The following is an 18,349-nucleotide window of genomic DNA, read 5'->3' as shown; positions in this document are numbered from 1 at the left end:
AGTCGTATACCAAGTAAGTTGCTACTATAGGGGCTGTTTCTAAAGTTAGTGTTGTCGTCATCGAGGCGCCACCCGTGGAAGAGCCAGCCGGTTACCGTTTCTTCCACGACAACGCTGTCGTCGTAATCATTGTTCATTGCACCCATTGACCGTGTAACCCTTTTTGGTGGGCCGCCCCCATTACTGCAGTCGTTGACGTTGTCGTCGATTCGCGGTTCATCGGCCGATAGGTAAGTTTGAGGTTGAACAGCAGGCCCGAGCCTACAATAATAAACTGTAGTAACTCCATGATTGACCTATTATAAACTTAACCATACAATATTGTTTGTTTGGTGATAATACCACAAAACAAAAAATAATATTAATAATGCTACATTATTATGGTTGTATTATCAGCCGTTATCACCCACTCGCAGCCGGAGTCTGCCAATCGGTGCCAAAACACTGTTTTCCGTCTTGGCAACAACTGATAACTATTATTAATCTGCGAGTTGCTACGTGTTTCCAAATCAATTGGAGCCGGAAACGCACAGGACAATATTTCAGTTATTTCAGAATTTTACCAAATGTGTATACGATTTACCGAATACGAAATAAATGTAAGTTGCCTAAGTCATAAGTCACGATCGGTCAATATTTTAAAGAAAGTTCATAGTCATGATAATGGTATTTAGCCACGATAACCGCAACTTATTGGTCCACCTCTCTTGTTATCATCCTGTTTCTTATCTCGATGAATTGTGAATAACTGAAAATTATTATTTTTATATTGGTGATCTTCAATTAAATGTCGAAACGTTGATGTTGTCTATTTTTATTATTATTATTGTATATTTTCATTTGTGATTGCAACTGTGTGTTTTTTAAACTCCATTTGAACAGCATTACCTAATATATATGTTTGACACAATTTCCTCTACAGAACGCGAACAGGTAACATTTACGCATTTACAACTAACAACTTTATTGATGACTATCGTGTGTATAAAATATAAATATAATAACTAATAATTATAAATCTTAGATGTATCTAAATCAATAAACTTACATTAATAATCGTTTATATTATATATTATGTACAACAAATTCTTGATCCAATTATTGTAAATATGACTCCTCCCTCTAACTTAACTATTTTTTTTTAACTAAAATGAATATACCCGTTGTAAAAATGATATAATCTAAAATCTAAATTGTGAATTTAAATTTCGATAGATTTGTTTTTAATCTCGATGAAGTAACTAATTGAAAAACAATAGTAAACTTATTATAATATATTATATATAACTGGTAATTGATAATTAAGTATTATAATAATTATTATTTACTATTTACTATAGGTATATTAATGGCAGGTACAAGACTTATTATTATTCGCCTAATAAAAATACACCAATATGGCCTATAATAGTCATTTTATTGGTTCCATACTCTTGAGATAAAAGTTTTTATTTAATTTTAATCAACAAAAAACAATTACTTTTGTAGAACAAACACTTAATAGATAATTCAGACGTATATTATTTTAAAATAAAAAATACCTATTGTTCTTTCTACAGTATTCTTCAAGGGTAAACAAATTATTTAAGATGAAAATATCATCATTTAAAATAAATATATAGATAATAATAGTTCAGAAAAGTAATTGTGCCAAGATATCGCAAAATTGCATTGAAAAAACTAAATTTAATTATTTCTTGTTTTAATATTATAATAAATTTACAAACTCATATTAATAAATTATAAATAAGCTCCTTTACTGTTTTAGTAATTTAAAGCAGTTTTAAATATTATGATAAAATATAATTTACTTGTTTATATAGAATATACATTATTGTTTATATAATTATTATACACACACCATAAACCATATTTTCCCATACAATTTCACAGGTGCAAAAAGTTTAGTTTTACAATATTTCCATGTGATTCACGCCCATAATTTCATTCGAGTTTGGGACCATCATAATTGCATGAAAGAATATTTATGAACAAATTATAACTAGTTAAATCACAACACCGAACTATTTGTAGGTATATTTGTATTTTGTTTTTCAAATATATGTATATGATATAATTATTAAATTGCAAAAAAATTATAAAATTGCCTATACAAAGCCCCTTAAAAGTTATTTTATTATAGTACATAATAGTCGTTTATGTCTGTTTGACATAAAAATACAAATTAGTTTAAGAATATTATAGATATAGACGGTATAATACGTCATAATAAAACGCCTTAAAAACATAAAATAGACAAGAAATATAAAATTTATTATTTTATAACACCAGTAACCTATTCAATTTTTACAAAACGTTTAATATACATATTTGAATAATTTCTTATAAATATGTACGAATATCAATATTAATTTTTAATTATGTTTTTTATTTCAAAATTTAAATATATTTATAATGATCACTAAATTGTTTTCCATATCACATTTTATAAGTATAAAACTCCGAAACTAAAGCCTTAAGGTTTGGGTATTTTTTACAGAGTGTATAACTAATAACCTATTATGTTATTGTTCTTATAGAATATAGATATACAATAACGGTATTTTTTTCATCGTAAATATGATTTTGTTGTAAAACAGTATTAGGTACTTATTTGAAAATCAAAAATCATTTATAGGGTCAAAAAAGATGGATAAATTCATAAATAGTAAATTATATGTATTTATATATTTAATTTTTAATTAAACATAATTTGTATTTACAATTCTAAACGAAGATAGTAATATATTGGATTCACGATGATGTGTGTTTTTGTTTAGTCAAAAATTCCTTTTTAGTGCGGTAAAATTATTAATAATAATAATAATAATACAATTAAATTTTGCGGATATTTATTCGTGGAATATTGAATCTAGTCCCTACTTCAAGTGAAGAGTAAAAAATTCCTAGTATCTTTTCTTAATTGGGAAAAACTAACAAAAAGCTGTTGGTTAACAAGAATATTTATGCAATACGCAAGTTATTGATAAAACTATTTATTTTATTATTTAGACATTCTAAACCGATTTTCTAAATAAGCTTTTTTTAGACAAAGTATAAACTTTAAAATATTTTGAGTTTTAGATTCTAAGCAAAGCGATCATTGTATTGATTTTACAATTATGTGGGTTCTCTTTTTTGTCATCGCCTTTTGTGACAATAAAATTGCTTAAATTTTAAATTTTAGTTCTAGTTGGTACTTTATGGTGTAAAAAGTAATTTCCCAGTACTTTTCTTAATAATTAGGATAGACAAATTAATTAATAATATTTTCATGATTACAAATTTTTATATTTTTCCCAATTATTTCAAAAAGTACTGAGAATTTTAAATGTTGTTCTCCTAAACTCGATCTAATTTACTACCAATACCTGAATTTGATAATTTAATCACTTTTTTTACTAGTAAAAGCATCTTAAGGCACAAAATTAAATACATCATTGTAAAAACAATATATTCTTCACTCCTCTCAGAATCTAATTATAACCGTGTTTAGTGAAACAAAGCGATCTTCATTCTTCATATATTAAAATGTTTATAAATTCTATGTTCACCATCAAATAATTCTATAGGTAATACGCTTTTATAGAATAAAATCTAACATATCAAACTAGAATTTCATCTGCAGAAGTAACACTTATTTTACCTAACTTAACTTTATGATGAATGTATTACGTTGATAAGCTTAAATTAAAATTAATATTAAACTAATTAAAATTAAATAATTATTGTAAATCCAATGATTCTCATTTTTAATAAAAATGGAACGCGTTAGTTTAATAAACTAAAATATCAGACGATGTTTTATCTGAAATATAAATTATATTTATAATAAAATGTTTAACAGTAATAAATTGATAGTGAATATTAAATAATTAAATAAATAAATAATAAATTTAATTTAAAAGTGTAGATTATTTTTATCTTAAACAAAACTACAGTACCTATATAGATCAAACTTTTCTTTTCTAACAAATAATTCATTCAAATGGAATCGCCTCTTTAGGTTGTGAATCAAACACGTTTTGAACTTTAGACATATATTTTTTTCAAATTCCAAGTTGTTTCCAATACGGACGTCAGTCGTCATTACTTTCGGTATGCATAATCTGCTGTACGAGGTATCAACATTTTTATATCTAAAAATATGACTATATAATACAATTTCTGTATAGATTTAACATAAACTGTCAACATATATATTATATTATATAAATAAATTAATACTTTAGTAAATTGCGTATTTTATGATTCATCATTTAATTGGTCCTTGTAAAGTCAAGACCTACCTACGTCTTAAGTATTAAAAACAATAAAGTACTGATCAAATGTTTATTTAATATTTATGTTTATAAAATATAATTTGTAATTTATACTTTTATGTCTTACTTTCTTGGAGATCTAAACTTGTTATATCGATCAAATAATATAATAATAAACTTCATAACTTTTTATGGTAATAGTTTTAATAAAAAAATCCATTATGGTTATTTGTTTACACTGTTTACAGTATAACATTCTGCAGTGTTATTATTTACCAATTTTACTTTACATATAGTGCATTCAATATGTTTTTGTCATTTATTAGTACTTAATTAATTAAATGTTATGCCTTATGCGTATTATTATAGTATTACTACTATTACTTAGTTATTTGTTTTCAACATATATTTTTAAAATGGCTTTTTGTACATTATAAATAAAATCGAGTGATATCTTTTATAAACATTTTTTATCTTATTATTAATAATTTTTATCGTTAATTAAACTATTACAACTATTATAATAAATTATTAACGTATAATACCGTTTTTCAATGTATAGATATAAAAGTAGTCTTATAAATGCCTATTTGTATTATACATTTATTAATATACATCATCGTATTATATAATTTGATTGTTAATTAAGATTCGATACTTACGTTTTATTTGTTAAATCATATTTCATCATTATAGTATATAAATGCATAAAAATAATTTGAATGTAAGTGTCTGCGCGTTTTTTTATTGATGTAAAGGTAGTTTCTAATGTACATTAATCCTTACATCTTACAACAATTAATAATCTAGTCTTTGATGAACCGTGAGTCTACTGGTTCATTACAAGTTGAGTTCAAGACTTCCTGAACTGAATATATATTTATATAATCAATATAACGAATTAAAATTTTTAAATTGTATGTGTGCCGACAATAGCTACTTTATACAAAACAGAAGAATTTATTTTAATAAAATAAATTAACATTAATCATTAATAGAAATATTTTATTTTATATAATCAACTTCTAGATTAAAACTATTTTATTGAACAAATAATTATTAAATATTATATTTCCATTGATCAATTTCAAACTTTTTTCCGTTTTAATAAAAATGTCCATAAACCCCAATTTAATTTAATAAATAAGTAAATATATGTAATACTCAATGTCGACCTTCTAAATTTCCTAATACTTAACCTGGCTAACCTTTCTTCTATCACTTACTCTCTTGGAGGACATACAGCATTTCTAATATCTACTACTTAAATATTTTTGAACTTGTTATCTTTATATTTTATTTTATTTTATTTTTTTTTTACGCCTCTGCGAATACAATTCAATTGGTTTTCCCTTGAGGTTTGGTTAAATACGAACTATTGAGTAAATTGAAAAATTACTTATTTAGAGTACTTATAGACTTGATTTATCATCTTCAAAACATCTGAAGGAAGCTACATTGTAAATACACAAATGTATGATTATAAGTATAATGTATAAAAAAACAAATGAATTAGTCATCGGTCATTACTAATAATATTTATTTGAACTCTATATTGTTGTGATTTTGATTCACTAAATTTCTAAAACTTAAATTGTGTGTGATCATAAACTTAAATGTTTAAGTAATTAAGCAATCAAAATCATAACTATGATTTATACTATACACACATTCAAATTGCAAGTACTTTTTAATATGTAAACATGACAAATGAATCATCATAAAATGTACAACAAAAACAAATGATTGGAAACCGATTTGACCGAATGCTTTTTGCTATCTTTGAATCCCGGCGTTAGATAATTGGCGCATTAGTATACTTAGTGCAGTGTTGTTTATAATTTGAAAATTATATGCATATGTATATTTTTAAGAGATATACAATCTGTACAGAATGGTACAATAAGTATATGTGAAGAAAGTAGAAAAACACATACGGTTAAACAAGTAGCAACCCAATAGTAACATTGAACTTGGAAGTTGCAGGTGAAAAAAGAAAGAGAAAAGGCGTGACAAAATAAGAGAAAAAATATTTGGCTTAAAGCAAAAGATCTCTAAACCATCTCCTTTTCAATCAGTGTTGAGGATTTTAAGGAAGCGTTTAAGAATTTCATTTTTTGATGAGTGGATTTTCATAGTTATCTTGTCATAAGAAGAATCGCTTATAAAATATTGAAAATTATTCTTCAATTATTTTGATATGTAAGTTTTTGTTTAGGATTTGATTTGAAATGTATAGAGGAATGTTAGTGACTTAAGATTTTACATATTGTGATATTCTGGTAAGTTTGGATTTTGTTTAAATTTATTTTTTATAGTTATGTCTCACAATTGTAGAATGTAAGTCTAATTCGGTTTTAAAGTGGTCTTAAAAAAAATAAAATTTAAATAATGTTACTTCCTTTCTATATTATTGAAGCGTTCGACTTTATTTTATAGTTTAGTATTAGGTAACCATTTTCGAAATAGGTATCTGCTGTATTCCTTGAGGTATATAGTTTTGAATTTTTCAAACTTATATTTTACCCCTGTCGAGGATCTGTATTCTGTATAATGATGATTGGACTTTAAAAATAAAGGAAAAAAGATCGAGTAATGGTCTTATTATTGTGCTTACCCTTTGTCTTTAACATTCATTCATTCATACAATGATTGTCTTGTCAGTCGGCCGACAGCCACTTAAATACAAAGATAATATAATTTAACGATTAATATAATAAGATACCGGTATTGTGCACCTCTAGTGACTTAAAAACTAAAATTCCTGTACAAATATAAATTTAGTAAGATTTTATAATACAGTAAAATTAAATATTATGTGGATAAAATATTTCATTTCTGATGTGTTCCTAAAAAATGACTATCTTATCACAGCTGATATATAACATAATTATTATCAAGCATACTCCACCCCATTTTCTTGTTAATAATACATTTTTTTAAATATTTTTATATACGAAGACACAAGGGCCAAATTATCAAATACTTTGATTTTTCATAAGGAGTTTTCTTTACTGATACCAACTTCTATTTTCGAATGGAGAGCACCCTGTTTTCTGTAAATTGTTAATAAAATTACATTTTTGAAAATGTTAATATATTTCAATTGAAATTCGAAATGATTTTTTTTAGTTTTTTGATTTTATGCACTAAGGATAACAGGTCTACGATAATGAGTTTGTTGGGTTTAAAAGATATAGGCCATAGGGTCTATAGTAATTTGAAAATTTTAATAATTAATATTAATGTCAACATTTTATAATTTGTTAAAAATATTCAAGTATAATAATAACTAAATCCAATATTTAATTAAATGATTGTAGTTATAGGCATATGATTATTCTGTTACCATTTCTCATGTGTGTGAAGGCACGTACACAAAAAAAAATTGGAAGGGCTTACAAAATTTAGCAATACAAATTGAATACCCATTGTTGAGTGAAAAAGCAATGAAAATTTTAATTCAATTTTCAACAACGTATTTATGTGAAAAACCATTTTCATCTATCGCAGCTAAGACACGGTACCGGTTTAAGCTAGAAATAAGTAAAGCTCTACGACTTGCAATGACTACATTGGAGCCAAAATTGCCTGAAATTCTTCAAAACAAACAGGAACAAATATCACATTAAAGTTTAATTAAAACTTAAAACTTTCATCATAAATAAAAATAAAACATTTTTTACAATTTTACATAAGTATTTTTTTATATTAATTTGGTGTAAAATTTATCAGTAGTAGGACGGTATTTATTTAAAAAAACTATTTTAAGCTATATGTGGTCCGTAGAATTTAGAATATAGTTTTAGTGGTCCGCAAAGTCCAAAACGTTGGCGACCGCTGTACTAATATATATTAAATTTACTAATAAATTCCACGATCCATGCACGTATATAAAAAAATAATTATATCAAATACTACACAAAATACACTACTTTTTTATGAGAGTTGTAGCATAAAATTTTATAAAATATTAAACAATCATTTAATTAAAGAATAAATATAAATGCATGCAATACCTTTTGTATTTATCTGCAAAAAAAATAAGATTTACAAGTATGAATAAGTAATTATTTTTTAATTTAAAAGACTTGTCAAAAACCAATAAAATTAGTTAGGCAGATTTTAATTTCTGAAAGCTATTGTAGTATTATCTATATGATAATAATTTATATTATCATGTTCTCTAAGTATTTAATCATATAAAAAACAACTATTAGGTATATCATAAATATACTAGGAAATACAAATTAAATTGAATTTAAAATACTTATATATTATAGTTTTTTTATCGGTTTTAAAATGATTTATCAGAAATATGTTTATAAATTCATCTGAAACTATACCGATTATAATAAATACACATGGGCGTGTAAATAAATATATTAGCAATAAACGATTAAAATCCAAATGCGATATACAATATAAGTTGATAAAAAATGTATAGTTTTGTAATGCTTCTACTCTTAAAAACATGTTGTAATGGTGCCTTTAGTTTTGAATTAATGCAATATTTAAAGTGTGAAAAATTATATACTGTATAGAATAATATATGCAGTTATACAGATAGTTGTTAAAACTTAAAATGTACCAATCCTTATAAAAAATAATTTTAACCAAACAAAAAATTACATGTATTTTAATTTAAGGAAATATTTTTAGTTTATATCCTCATGTTCTTCTGTCTATAGAAAAAGAATCTCAAAAATTGTAATATGATGTTTTTTGGATTTTAAATTTGAAATTTTCAATCCTAATACGTGTTATATAGAAAAAACTTTTCAATAATATAAATGTTTTCAAAAAGTTATCATTAATTTTATCTCTTTAGGATTAGGTCAGTAAAATTTACGTTGTTTAGTAGGATATTGTGTTGATGTGAGTGATACCTTTGTAGCAAGAGATGGGCCGAGCGTTGAAGGTAATTCAAATCTCGAGTATTCTGTATCGATTATTTCATTCTTAGTTATATCCATACTCACATCTATTCATCAAGAATAGACTGCATATTTTGCGTGTATTACAGCAGCCAATAATTAGAATATAATACACAGCAGATTTTCGCGTAAAATATAATGTAATAGTTAGTGTATGTGTTTTAGTTTTTCATACACACTGTATAATTCTTAATTATGATACCTAAATGACTAGATTTATGCCGCCAGTTATATTTAAAATGTAAATATCTGCACCCATAAGCTAAGTACTCGCTCTATATTTGTGCGAGGTATGTCCAAAAAGTAAGTTCCATTGGGCAATAAAAATAATTAAATTATATATATTTAAAGAAAACAAATTATTGGAACGTTTAGTACAAATATTAAGCTATTTTTCAATATAGTTGCCATCATTATTTATGCACTTATAGCGGGACACTAGTTTTTGTATTCCTATGATCATAGAAATATACCAGCTGTGATTGCAATCATGTTTTAACAGCTTCTTTCACTTCATTGTCTTCGTTGAAGTTTTGGCCACCAAAAAATGATTTCATGTTTAAAAAAAATAAAAATCACTAAGTGTCAGCTGTCAGGTCTGGGTTGTAGGTTGTAGTTGATCAAACTATTCCCATGCAAAATCCACAAGAAGTTGTAGTAGAAAACGGAACTTACTTTCTGGATATACCTCGTATATTTGAGGTGATTCTTGACAAATCCCGAGGAGGGTGTTGTGTTTTGCATGTATTTTATATTTATATATATAATTAAATTTTTTTCTTCTATTTGTAGTAAATGTTTGATGTTTCAATAACAAGAATTATCTGCAATGGATATACATTTGAGTTACTATGCGAATTTGCACAGTCTAAGGGATAGGAAAACTCACCCATACACCCTTCTCATAATACCTCTACTGTCCGCTATTGTACGAGTATATACTGTAGCGGAGTATCATCAGACGGAATTAAAATGAAGATGGGTGAAGTAGTTTACCGTGCAATCTTGAGTCAAAAAAAAAAACTAAAAATTTAGATATACGATTTACTTTATATACTACAAATATATAATATTTAGAGCAAGGACATTTTGTATACGTCATACGTGTAGGTTTGAGTATGCCTTTGAGTTGGGTTGTTCAAACACAGTACGCGCAGACGTGTAGTTTTTACGTATTTAATATGTGCCCAATAAGTGTATTGTTTCACTACACACTCGATAAACTGATTAAGTGGTGTAGGTAATGTACTATATTATTTATTATAGTTCGCGTAATCACTGCCGGGGGAGTTCGTAATAATAATAATAGTATGTATATATTATATTTACTCATGCACTGTGTAGCACCGAGATAAGTGGTCGCCAAATGTCTGTGATCGCTGGTTGGTCGCTACTGGTCGTTTACTCGTTTAACTCGCGTTGATGAACAGTAATTTATTCCACTATATATCCGTTCGTAATTTTCCTCTAGAGGTGTCATTCGGTTGTCTCGCGCGCAAGACTGTTATACAATTCAATATTACATTATAAATAGTTAACACCAGCACGATCATTGAAAGACACGCGTGTTTTTTTTATTCACATCCTATTATTATATTGTATAAAACAAAGTAATAAATAAAAAATAGTTAAGTTTTTTTTTTTTAATTATTTATTCAATTTTGGTTATAACTTAATAATATACATTCTTAAAATGTCTACAAATAATCAAATGGATCAAAAAAAAGGAGATGACCAAAAGCGTGCCATTCAACTTAACCAAGTACCAGCACTACCAGGTATTATAATAATATAAACGTCATTATTCATTATACCATCACTATTTAGACCTCAATGTGTTTTATTTTATTCTGTGTGGTGGACATTTATGTATAATTCAAAATTGTTTGATGAGAAAAATTCACTCTAACGATTTATTTGATCATTGTATGACAGAATATATTATATAATGTGTTTTTTGTTTTAATAATATCTCATTATGGCCGTGTAAATAATCAATATTTTATATCAAATAAAATTTCTATAGATTATAGTACAGATATACTAATGATATACGTTATACACATATTGTTATACTATATATATTGGTAAAATACCGTGTCGTTCATTTCCAAAAAATAACTGTATGATTTAAGTACATCTTATTTTATTAATTTTAATTTTCCACGTGTCTTTCTATAGTAGAGTCTTGTCAAACTGTAAAAATATTATTTTTATTATCTAAACAATATAAAATTTTATGATTTTTTAAGATTTTCTTTCTTTTATATAATTGAATAATAATATTTTATTGGCAGGGATATAGGTATTTAATTTGTTCGACAATTTTAATTGACAGAATTTTTGGTTCGTTAACCACAATATATTGATAGTAAGTTTAATAATTATTAATAACTAATAACTGAGGTTAGATTTTTGCTCGTATATTTATTTTAATTTCTCAAACATATACATTTATTTAGTAAGTGATATCTGTGATTTTTAATAGTAATGTATAAACTAATTTTCGTATAATTTATGTGCGTATTATCTTTCAAATCCGATGTATTATTTTGATGGCAAACCATTAAAATGACTAACAAACATATTTATTTAATTTTTTTATTTATACTTTATGCTCATCATTAAAAATGAGATCATTCATTCACTCGTTTATCACACTATTTTCGTTGACAAGATATACAGCTGTCAGCTATATATGATGTATTTTGTTAAAAATAATCGAAACAAGACAAATATTAACAAAAATGATTTTACGGAATTATCATTTTCCATCATCCATCTGAAAAAAGCACATATTGCTGACAAAAAAAAACGACCCATAGGTACATACAACGGCGTTATATACGCTCTGCTTATATGTATGTATATATATATGAATGTATATGCAAATAAGTGTATTACTCGTTTCATAATATAATAATATGTTAGTCGACAGACAAGTGTTGTTATTAATAAGAATACACATTGGAATGTACGTCACAATAACATATATTATATAGGTGTACTTGTAGGCATGATGGACAAAAATTTTAAAAAACAAAAATAATTCTTACACGTACAAAAATATTTGGTTATAACGATTTCTATATTATAATAATAATATTCTATTACAAATAGTTGTCGTTATAGCCATCAAAATGTGTACAAATATATACTGTTGTACACGAGACGCTGTAGTAGGTCTTATTGTTACGAATTTAAAGAATAATGAACTATTGAATTAATATATGTAACTAAGAGAACCGGAAAGTAATGAATATACTGAATAATAACACTCATATTAAATCACTTGTGGCAAGATGCTAGTTCGCGTCCACGAATAAAAAAACTTTAGAGAAAATAAACATATAATATGTAATTTAATTGTTTATATACACTGATGATTTACCCGCTATATGTACATAATTATGTATATTGTTCTGTTATTGGAAAATTGATATTTATACAGCGTCTTATCGGTGAATATTACTTCAATCGAATTTAATAAACATTATATAAGTTTAATTAAACTATGATATAATTATGAAAAAAATTATGTTTATAAAAAGTTAAATCCGTCAAATGTCTTATAAATTATAATAATGTTTACAACTATTATGGATTCATATAAAATGTATCCATCTAAATGATTCGTACATGTTAACGTTTCAATATGCTTTTGATTGAATGTCTAAAAATGACGTTTAATTTATCCAATTATAATTAATATAATTTACGATACATACGTGTATAGACGCTTCTGTATTATGCACTATATAATATTATATATAAATTAGTATTTAAAATGACGTTAATATGTTAAATATCCTGACTAAAGGTGTTTTTGTAGCATATTTTAATCTAGTATTAAGTCGAATAAGTCGTAATAATCTTATCAAAGTATATTTTGTACAAATTTTTATGTTTAAACAAGTGAGTGTATAAACCGCATAACCCTATTATATGAAAAAAAAAATTGGGAAAACAATTTTTTCATTCCTCTGCGGTTGTTACGACTGCAAGTAAATTAAATTAATTTTGTCGACATCGTTATTAAATAAAAAATCATAACCCATACGTAAAAGGTCATAAATTGTTTTCTTCATATTCTACAAGTAGTTACCTATATTACAAGGCGGCATCAGCACTGACTTCAAATGCCATTGTGTGTTAATCACTAATATCTTACATATACGCATATATTTACTATGATATGACACCGAAGAAATTAAAAACAAATAATATAATATTATTATAGATTTAAATACTAGGTATGTATGGTAATAATTTTGATGTAACTTACATAGAAATAAATTTTTTATTTTTGAATGAAATTTATCTTCATTAGGATATATTGTTTTTTGGGAAAAATACAATTTTAGTCATGTGTATATACGTATAGGAACTGTTGACCTATATATACTATATATTACAAAACTTCGATCTATCACTGTCGCGATTGGTTATGTTTTGCATTCATATAATATACGGCAGGTATATACAGTATACTATACACACATGTGCTGAGTATCGTACAGTTTGTGTTGAGAGTTCAATATTCAATTCCTCTGCTGGTCTGGCTATTCACAAAAGTATATAAATATATAATTTATCAAACTATAGAAGAAACGCTTACAAAACTTATCGTGTAACGTTATTCCAATATAGAGTGTCGACGAGTGGGTAATGGTGTGAAAAATACTATAGTCTTCGATCAAAAATTATCAAATTTTAAAACATCCATCGCTAGAAAAATTATCGTTAAATTTTTCTGTTTTATTTTTAACGTGTTCTGTAAACTGTACCTAAATGTATTACATATATTATATATTACACGGGTTTACAGGTAATAATATTATTCATTATCATGCTCATTAAATGCAGGTTTACTATGCAACTACAGATTATAGTATATTGTATACTATATATTACTATATTATTATAATTAATTGTCAAAAAATTAGAAGGATCAAAGTTCATAAAAATATTTTATTATACGCTCCGATAAACTTCACATAATAATACACTTACAATACGCAATACTTATAATTAGAAATTTATTATTATTATTTTTTTGTTTTTGTTACTATATCATGTATATATACTACATAGGTAATACATATCGTATTACTATAGAAGTTTATTGTTTATTATCAATGTGTAAAAAAATAGTATAAGGTTAACGACTGTAATAATACATATAACGATAAACTATAGGTAATGCCTAAATATGTTATATAGTAAAAATTACACACAGTATACAATTTTGATAATAAAATAAATTTTCATCGTGATTTCTTACATGTAGTTGTTAGCCTATATCAACATATTATTCATTATATAGAAGTGTATAAAACATCTAAATCGAGTAGAATATTATAATCATAACTCATAAGTAGTAAATGATGGTACTATGCACTAAATAATTATGATAACCAAATTGGGCATTAGAAACATAACATTTAATTTTCACAGCTAAGTATCATTTGCCTATTGACAATATATTTTTACTTTTAATCCATAGACCATAGTAGATATGATTTTGTACATTTATAACACTATAATGATAAAAATATTAAATTGGTTAAGGTAAAATATACTATCAACTATTGTAATAAACAATACATAAATATTAGGTAGAATTTAATTTAATACCTATGTATGAACACTAGGGACGTGTATATTACAGTCATAAATATTCATATTATGTTCTTTAGATATATTTTAATATATAATATAATGGTGTGTGATAGTATTATTATTACTATTATAATTTTCACAAGTTATAATTTATTATATTTGAAAAACTGAATTACAGATAAAATACGCCTAACCTACATCAGAATGACAGAATCTCATATATCCAGTAGGTATATAGTAGTAAACATTTACGGTGAACAATACTATACGTTAATATATATTTTTGAGAAAATACAAAATACTGGCAGGTCTTACATAAAAATAATTTCACGTAGGTATAAGCATATAACACTACAACCTACAACCTTTGTGATGTTTTTTTTTCGAACCGTTATGTGGGTATAACTATCGGAAGAATGTTAAACAGGTGTCTTGCGTCGTCAATTGTATTGCATAATATACTCACAAAATCCAGTTTTCAGAAATGACAAATTTCGCATAGGGATTGAGTATGTGTAGAGTATTTTAACATACTATGTTTACTCTGTTGTGAAATCTAAATTATAACATATTATATATTATTACTTATTATTCATAATATACGCCCATTCTTATTGAACACCGTTCATAAAAGTTTTTAGAATCAAATTGTGGTTTTAATACACAATGTTGGTATTTTATTGTATGATAGTGTATAGTTGCCTACTGTTGCCAGTATGAAGTTTTTCGAAAAAAATAACTATTTAAGTTATTGAGTTAAAAACCTAACGGAAAACTTTTTAAATAACGTTAAAATGTAATTTATATCATCATATCAGTGTTCGTATTATTTTGTCTGTATCTAAATACACCTATAATATAATATAGGTATACATCCTGCAGAGGCGTATATATGATTTTCTTGGGGAGAGGGATATGAAATATAAGTTTTTTATGCGGTTGCAATCTTTTAACTTCAGTTACTTCACATGAAAGGCATTTTATAACAATAACTGTTCTGCTTATATCTGTTCTAAAAAAAAGGCAAGAGAGTGGATCTATCTACCATAAATAGGTCACTGGGTACATCATCGTATGTTGTATGATATTAACATTATTAACATATAATTTTACTAATTTTTCGTTATGATTCGCTAAAATTGGCATTAACAGGTTGAACACCATGTGAGGTCATTATATCCAACACATCAATTGTTAATACAACCCATACTAATTGTTATAATAAGTTTGTTTGTATAATTGTAAACGTAATTGGAATTTCCTGTAATAAGTTATAAATCAAAATTTAATTATTTCTCTTAAACGTTTCATTATAGTATTAAATTATTTGACACTTTGTTCTATAGGCCACGTAGAATTATGACCACATATGATGAAGGTTCTTAAGGCTCTACGTGGCACTTAAGACATAATTAAGATCAAAACCATAACTAGTAAATTAATGGTTAGTCTCCTTACTTAAGGAAATTAATTTTAATTCATTATTAAAAAAAAATAATTCTTATGGTAATAGTATTGATTAGGTTACATTCGAATAAGTTAATGGCAAATTAGGTAAATTCCTTAACCCTTAATAAAGATAATTAAAATATGTCACACTAAGAGTAAATTATAATAACTATTTATTTCTGTGTATTATATAATATGACAATGATCGTATAATAAAATTGTTAAATATAGCCAATATAATAATTCGTTCATTAATTATATTGTTTATTTAGTCGCAACACAGAACATTTAAGGAAAACATGAATAGTTTGTCTTTATTTTAATTAATTTACACGACCTCACACGAATCAATAATATTATTATAGACTTAAGTCTATTTTTGCGATAAAATCGTTCGTTGTGTAAATGAGTTCTTACTAACACTAATCGTAAAATTCGTAATAATATTGTAATACACTAATACTTATAAGTTATAAGTATAACCATTATAAACAATATATCATAACAATTTATACTAGTATAATATTATGTTATTAGACATGACGTACAATTTAAATGTGTATTAAAGTTTAAAAAAATAAGTACATTCCTATAACTACTTAAGTGTGCATAAAATATTATATTTACAAATATCAATATCGCAAATATACCTGATAAGAAATGTTAAATTTCAATTATTAAATATTCGTTCATAGTGTTTGATTGTAATAACTGATAACATAAACTATTTTTACACCGTAAAACCATTAAAATTGACGCATTATACGATTTTTCTAAGAAAGTTAGATGTATAAAACATCATAATTTACGATGTTTATGTATAATGTTTTATTGAAATCATATTGTGTTTAGTAAAAATATTGTAATAATTATTTTTTAATTTTTTAATTTATTTTTCTTATATAATGACATTATTCTAAGAATCTATTCATTTTGTGTATTTAATATTTATTTATGTATTATATATTATCACTGTTACATAACCATTTTAGCTTTTGCACTACAGTACTTCATATTTGTTAAATACAAAATTCACTTGCTAAAAGTATTATATTGTGTACCTAAGAAACAACTTCCCCCCAACGCCCCCTCTAAAAAATCCAATCGAATTTAATTTGTCCCGATTGGGTTGTACCAATATCCGGCATTGTGTGTACACAATATATATATAATATACGATTCGATAAACTGACAGACGCGTGAAAATAAATAATATTCTCGATAGAAAAACAGCTAAGGACAATATAAACTAAAACAAACACGAAACGTCACGAATGTATACATTGTAACTATATATAATATTATATAATAGCAAAAAATATTACAAAGAATAATAGAGAAATGTATTGAATTTCTACTCTCCTTGTAACCATGTTCATAGTGGTTTGTAAAATTATAAAACATATCGCTTGGTTTTGTAAACGAATTGGCTTTTTGGCTTTTACTCTGATTAAATATTTAAAAACAAGAATTTTATTTTTATTTTTACGAAACCACACCACCAAAGAGGGATTTAAAGGTACACTCATAGTATAGGTACAAATAAATACGTACTTACTAACATTGTTTTCAGAAAAATATCATATAACCTAACCTAACTTAACAGTGAATTTTTGAATAATTGATTTTTATAATCGTCACACGTTACAGGATAATGTATCAAAATTCCTACCCTTAAATTATATGTACCTACAGTTTAATGTAGTGATAAGCTCATAAATTATTTGTGACCATTATTAATATTATCTTAAATTTATATGATTTTTGTAATTTAAAAAAATTGTGTTTGAATATGTTTCACTATTCGATTAATGAATCAAACTATTAATAATTTTTATCACAAAAATTGTTGATATTCATGTAAATTTTATAAATTTTTATGTGTATATCTATAATTATTATAAGTACCGGCCTGTTGCTAGTTGCTACATTCATATCATATTATATATACCTACATTTGATATGTAATCTGACACACGTTTAATAATATGTAATTTATTATGAGTGTAATTTTTCGTAAATTTAAGTCTTAGAACAAAAATTATCGCTTATGTGCCTACAATTCATTAATCAAAATTT

At 25.3% G+C, this 18,349-nt stretch overlaps 1 protein-coding gene across 2 annotated transcripts in view; it reads left to right on the top strand.

The window, feature by feature from the left end:
* The first annotated feature begins 755 nt into the window (after window positions 1–755).
* Window positions 756–18,349, top strand: part of LOC113560697 (major facilitator superfamily domain-containing protein 12-like) — a 32,172-nt gene continuing 14,578 nt past the window's right edge. Inside the window, exon 1 of one of the 2 annotated variants that reach the window (XM_026966729.1) lies at window positions 756–933. Coding sequence is in view for 1 of the 2 variants with exons in the window: in XM_026966728.1 (XP_026822529.1) it covers window positions 10,893–10,977 (85 nt within the window). In the remaining variant the exon portion in view is untranslated. Of the gene's footprint in view, window positions 934–10,536; window positions 10,978–18,349 lie in introns of those variants that run through there. The other variant, XM_026966728.1, reaches the window with a different exon arrangement.

Source organism: Rhopalosiphum maidis, chromosome 1, assembly GCF_003676215.2.
Source record: "Rhopalosiphum maidis isolate BTI-1 chromosome 1, ASM367621v3, whole genome shotgun sequence".
NCBI classification, from domain to species: domain Eukaryota; kingdom Metazoa; phylum Arthropoda; class Insecta; order Hemiptera; family Aphididae; genus Rhopalosiphum; species Rhopalosiphum maidis.
Note: the sequence above shows the minus strand (reverse complement) of the source record. Positions and strands in the feature narration are given on the sequence as shown.